Source organism: Nyctibius grandis, chromosome 31, assembly GCF_013368605.1.
Source record: "Nyctibius grandis isolate bNycGra1 chromosome 31, bNycGra1.pri, whole genome shotgun sequence".
NCBI classification, from domain to species: Eukaryota; Metazoa; Chordata; class Aves; order Nyctibiiformes; family Nyctibiidae; genus Nyctibius; species Nyctibius grandis.
This window is the reverse complement of record NC_090688.1, coordinates 2,973,604-2,979,680: the sequence shown is the minus strand read 5'-3', so window position 1 is coordinate 2,979,680 and position 6,077 is coordinate 2,973,604. Positions and strand designations below refer to the sequence as shown.

At 53.9% G+C, this 6,077-nt stretch overlaps 1 protein-coding gene across 1 annotated transcript; it reads left to right on the top strand.

The window, feature by feature from the left end:
- Positions 1-842: 842 nt before the first annotated feature.
- On the top strand, positions 843-3,433 carry TICAM1 (TIR domain containing adaptor molecule 1). The gene has a single exon (XM_068420482.1). It carries the CDS (start codon positions 1,017-1,019, stop codon positions 3,192-3,194), a length of 2,178 nt encoding a protein of 725 aa, XP_068276583.1. The 5' UTR covers positions 843-1,016; the 3' UTR covers positions 3,195-3,433.
- Positions 3,434-6,077: the final 2,644 nt, after the last annotated feature.

Sequence of the window (6,077 nt, the reverse complement as noted above, 5' to 3'; positions counted from 1 at the left end):
TCCTCTCCTCCCCTCCCCTCCCCTCCCCTTCCCTCTCCTCCCCTCCCCTCCTGCCGCCGTGTCACTGAATCAGAGGTTTCTATGGGATGAGCAAGTAACTTCCTCAGGTTCAGCCCGAGCTCGTTCATTAGGCAATTAGAGGATTTTTATGAGATAGAAAAAAGAAAAACAAGTTGAAATTATAAACTTTCCCCAGTTGAGAGCTATTTTGGGCATTCGCTGGTGCTCCCTTTAAATAGGGAAAGCTTTTCCACGGGTTCAGTCAGTGCCTGGGTGCTGCCCCTGGCCCCACCGGGCACCCGCTGCTCCGCTCCAAACAAGTTCTGCTGTTTAATGTAACCCCGGGCAGAGGCCTTTGGTGAGTGCGAGGGTTTGGCAGGGCTCAGGGGTTAGGTCTGGATGGAGATAAATGCCCACAGTTACGCTGGGCAGCCTGACACTGGATGCTGTGGGTTACCAGCCCTCCTGGCAGGGCACAGGCAATTTGAAAGGGCTTCCCCTAAATGTGCTTTATTCCTCGGCTGCCCGTGGCAAGGAGCCTGCGAGGCCGCTGGAACCAGCTGCCTGGAGAGACAGACACTGGGATTTACCTAAATACATTATTAGTTCAGCAATTATTGTGAACCATTTGTAATTAATGCGAAATGAATGTGAAGAACTTGCTCTTTACTTAATAACAGAGAATGATGCACGGAGCGCTGGCAGACCTGCGAGCACTTCATAGACGCAAAAATACTTGAGAGCGGCGAGGGAGAGCCTGGGAGCTCCGCGAGCCTGCGAGGGCCCCCCAGCTCCTCACGTCACTATTTCTGAACGTTGTCCTGTCATCTTCTCCCAGGTTCCTCAGGACAGAGACATCCCGGTTCTGAGATGAGCCCCTGAGCTCAGCAAAGAGCTCTCGCTTCTGCGGCACGTCACAGAGCACCGCAGGGCAACAAACCTTCGCTCCAAGGGCCGTAAGATGCTTTTTCCATCCACGCTGCTTCAGTCCGTGGTCTGGGCCACCAGCTGATGCGATGGCACAGAGCGCCGAGCTCCCGCCCAGCTTCGAGGACGTTTTTAATATCCTGTCCCAGATCCCACAAGATAAACTCCTCAGCCTCAAATATAAACTGAAGCACTTGATATTTGGGCCGAGCAGCAAATTACTGCAAGCCATGGTCCTGCTTACCCTGGGGCAAGAAACGGAGGCAAGAATTTGTTTGGATGCCCTGGGAGATAACCGGGCAGCCCAGTATGTCCACCAGACCAAACTGGGCGCTGCAGGAGCGCAGGAAGATGGGAAGGATCTGCAGCCTCCCCAGCTGGATGCAGGTGCCATGGCGCTTCTGGCACAGATCTACTCCGTGCTGGCGCAGGAAAAACTCTGCAGTCACGACGCCATGGACAAAGCCTGCCAGGCTGCCACCGAAGCCTGCAACGCCAGCAAGGACACTCAGGGGGACACGCTCAACAGCATCCCAGCTGAGGAGCAGCAAAAACACGGCTCTGCTGTCAGCGTGGGCCCAGGCGACAAATTTCGGACGCTGCGATCTGATGCGGGCGTAGGATTTCTCCAGGCAGCCAGCCCGAACTACGGGGTGAGAAGTTCCCCAGTGCAGACTGGAGGCAACTCAGACCCTTCAGGCCCACGGACCTTGTGCTCCTTGGGGAGTCCCTCTTTCCCCAGTCGCTTTGAGATCAGCGCGTCGCCAACGGTTGTTTTTCACACCCAGCCCTCTCCCCACGAGCGTGGCCGCCAGCCCAGCCGGCTGTGCGAAGGGAGCACCGGCGGTGCTGGACAGCCTGACCCGGACAGACAGAGCCGTGGCCCGCAGGAAACAAGCTGGGCCACCTCTCCTCCCGGGCAGGACACAGGTGCCCAAGTTCCCCAACCAGAGAAGGTTCTGCAGGTCAGTTCATTTCATCCAACTCTCCCTGTTCCTGAAACGCAGCTGCCCACGCTGGGTGCTGGGAACCAGCCTGTCGAGAGTAGTGATGTCTCCAGCACGGTGGCAGCAGAACCTCACGCACCAAGAGAAAGCACAGACAAAAAGCAAGAGGAAAAGCAATTATCTACAGGTCTTCCTGATTCAAGAGCTACAGTGGATACTGGTCCTGCCCACACATCCAAGGACTCCTCCTATGTTCCACTAAGCATTTCTTCTAACTCTGCCCCTGCTTCCATTTCAGCCTGTTCCCTTCCTCCTCCTACCTACTCCTTCTCCTCAACCCTTCCCCCTCCTCTTCGGGGAGCTCCTTCCAGCTTATCATATCCCCCTCCCCTCCACTCATCCCCCTCTCCAGCCTGGCCTCCTCCTCTCCAAACTGTTGAACCAGTGCCCACATCAGAGCCAGATGGCGGGGAGGGAAAGTTCTTCACTTTTGTTGTCCTGCACGCTAGTGAAGATGAGATCGTTGCCCATCGGGTCAAGGACCTGCTGGAGACCATGGGGGTTTCCAATGGTGCCACACTCTGTGAGGACTTCCTCATTGCCGGACGCAGCCATATGACTTGCTTCCAGGATGCTCTGGAAAACTCTGCTTTCATCATCCTTCTGCTGACCAAGAACTTCCCATGCGACCTGTGTATGTTTCAGACAAACACTGCTCTGATGGAGTCCATCCTGAAACCAGCCAAGCGCGACTCGGTCATTCCTTTTGTACCCAAGGAGAACCCCCTGGAGCGGAGTCAGATTCCCAGCACGCTCGCTGGGCTGATGCCCTTGGATGAAAACTCTCCTGGGTTCTCCAGGACAGTGCAGAACACCTTTACCACCAGCAGGATCAATGAGAGGAAAGCCATGTGGGACCTGACGCAGAGAAGGAAACTACAGCTCCATCAGGAATGGTATCAAACCCAGCAGAAGTTAGCTGCTCTGAGCCTTGGCTCCCTCCCCCAGGTGCCTCCATCAGCAACACGGCCACGGCTGCTGGAGCAGCCACCCCGACAGTGGTGCCCCCCGCCTTCGGCTGTGCCTCCTGCCACATACCCACCTCCTCCTGCTGCTCACCCCATGCCTGCTCAGATGGGTCCTCCTCCTTTCCAACCACTTCATTTCCCATCAGGCTACTACAACATGATGCCAGGGCCAGGAGCCATCCCACCCCTCATCATTCAACACGCTCGAATGGTTCAGATTGGGAACCACAACATGATGCAGGTAGAAACTGTCACACCAGGTCCACAGGACAGGGAGGAAGAAACCAGGTAGAACGCTTGATCAGAGACACAGCAGGTCAGCCAAGGCCAGAGACCCTCACACTTCATTTCAAACCCTAGATTATAGTGATTCTGCTGGGACTGGGACTCTTCTTATTTCACTGTGGGTAAAAGGTGCCACTTTCCTGGAGCACAGGAAAAAATTACCTTCTTTTTTGTTGGATGGAAGAGGTTACAATCCCCTGAGACTGTTTTCCTTGTGCTTATTTTCAAGTAACTGAGAAAACTCTTTTTCCTGATTTTCTGAGGCTACTGGAAAGTTTTATAAATAAATTTTAATTAATTTATTTGTGTTTCTCTCGTTTGTTCCTGTAGAATTAGCAAAGGGGCAGTCAGGGATATTTGGAAAACTGTTCTGCATGTCTGTGCCTCTGGGGTGGAGGGGCTGGGAGATGGCACACGGGGGTTCTGTTTCTTAATCTGCTGCTGACCAAACCATTTGAGGGAAAATCTTCAGGGGATGCTTTGGGGAGTCACTGTGGCCCGTGTCAAGGTGCAAAGCACCACAAGGTCCCACTGTTTTCCTCCAGCAGTCCTCTTTGCTCAGGATTGCAGAGCATCCTCTCAGCCCTCCATGCCGATGCCTTTGCACCAGCAGCGCCATTTCCCCTCAGCCTCTCGCATCAGACCCCGGAAGGTTCAGGAAACCACCTTCACAGCCTCCCGAGACTGCCACAGGCCTCTGGGCTGAGACAGCAGGAGATCACTTTTCCCAGTTCCCCTCTGAAACTACACAGAGAGAAGTGTTTGGTTTGTGAAAGACAAAATGCCCGTGTGCCCGTGGAGGCACAGGTTGAAGTATTTTTTGTATTTAAGAGAACTCTGTTGAAGAACTGAGATTATAGACCAGACATAAGGTTAAACAAGAATCTTTAGAGTAAAGCTGTGCTTGGGAGAAAAAAAAAACTTAATGAAGATGGATTGAGAGGGGGGAAATGCGGAGAAAGCTCAAGGAGGCAGAAGCTGAGTGTCCACACCTCCATTCTTACCTGCTTGTAAAAGGTCAGAGGTGGGACCAGGGCCCTGTTAGACTTGCTGCTGCACAGAGCAATGTTCCTACAGAGATTGCTCCACCTATTTTTATTGCCTTTGAGGGAAAAGTTTGATGGAAAAACAAAAGCGTTGAGCAGAGCATTACAGAAGGGGTGGAGAAAGGACAGGAAGAGGAGAGGTATTCTGCAGGGCCTGGGCTGGGGCTGTACCAGGCAGGGATCTGCTGAGCTTTTAACACAAGGAAGGCATCTGAAGCAAAGCCCACGCTCTCCCTCCGATGGCTTCTGCGGCAGCCGTTCACCTGCTCCGTCAGCAGAGGTCAGCCCGAAGCCACCAGACGCCTAGAAATGGGACTGCTCCCTCTGCGGACAGAGCCCAGACAACAGCAGGGACTTCTGGAGGCACCTCACCCTGCGCCGGGGCCCTGCGAGCTGCAGGGCAGCGCTCGCCCTACTCCTCACCCTAGGAAGGGGCCCAGAGCTGCCAAGTCCTCATTAAGGGGGCCCTCGAGGGCCGGTGTGACCCTGTTTGGGGTATTTCTGCAGTTGTGCGTGAGCTCACGTCTCTCTGAAGAGCCGTCCCAGGAGGTTTCAAATGGAGAGAAGCCAGCATGGTCTGGCAGCCAAAGTGCAGGACTCCCTCAGGCCATCCTGGGCCTGGGACTACCCAAGCTGGGTGCTCACAGGGCCTAATTCTGGATTATAGTCTTTGTCCAAGAACCATCCAAGCCTTAGAACCAACACCTACATTAAAAAGTCCTTGGAGAACAGCCTGTTCAGCCGACATTAACCCCCTCTCAGGACACACTCTGGTCCCTGGGCTGAAGACTGTCCAATTCTCACTCTTCCTCTCTGGCTCAATCCACTTCAAGCTCGTTCTGCACAAAGGACGCCCTCCCAAACAAGTACCAGCCTACTAAATAAACCTCACTGCTGAGACATGAATCCCCAGCACAGAGGAGGGAACAGCAAGGGAGCCTCTCCTTAGTCCTGGCTCCTCAGAGGACAGCAGGTAACAGCACAGAGGAGGACGGGCCCCTCCACCTGCCCTGTGTGGAAAGCTGCAACTGCTGTGTTTTTATTTTCGAGCAGCTCACGCCCCTCAGGAGGGGCCGAGGATGTCTGCAGGATGGTGCTGGGGAGTCTGGGCATCGACCGAACTTCAGTGCAAGCTCTGGAGCTCCTGGGCAGCAGCAGATGTAGGAGCTGAGCGCTGATGTGTCCCTACTCAGGCCACAACAGCGCAGTGGCTGCCACAGGTTTGGATTTAAATCCCCCAGACTTTCCTCTGAAGAGGTCACGGGTCCTTTTCTCACGGATCTGTCCGTAGGAGATCTCTCGGCCTCCCTCCCCCCCACCCCAAGGAGGCTTAGCTCCTCCTGGACCTCCTTGGCTGAGAACCAGCACAAGACACCAGGCTTGGAAAAATCAAGGCGCTCTCTGTCCTGAGCAGAACAAGAACCAGAGAACAGCACTGTGATTTAACAGCTGCCACCAGTTGTTGGCTTCCAGCTTTGAAACAGTTTGTCTTTTAACTTCGAAGGACCCAGTGACAATGGAATAACTCATTTACTCTTTATAGAGTCTGCTGAAATCTCCCCAAGTGCCTGGATTCCTCCTATTTCCCTACTTCTCTCCTCTACATCGCCTTTCTCAAATAGCTGTTGTGTTACTGCCCTTCCTGTCCCACCGCAGTTGCTGTGCAGCCACCAGGCCAGCTCCTCCCCTTGGGAGAAAACATACACATCACTCCTTCCCCAGCTCTTCTCCTTTCTATAAATAAACATCACGCAAAGCTCGTCAACTGGAAGCTGCTCCAGCTTGTAAACAACCTTCACAGTCACATCAAGTTTGCTTGGACCAACGAAAGGGAGAGGGAAAGA

What these genes read in the sequence shown, in the direction of transcription:
- TICAM1 (XM_068420482.1), top strand. Translation starts at nt 1,017, where the DNA reads ATGGCACAGAGCGCCGAGCTCCCGCCCAGCTTCGAGGACGTTTTTAAT.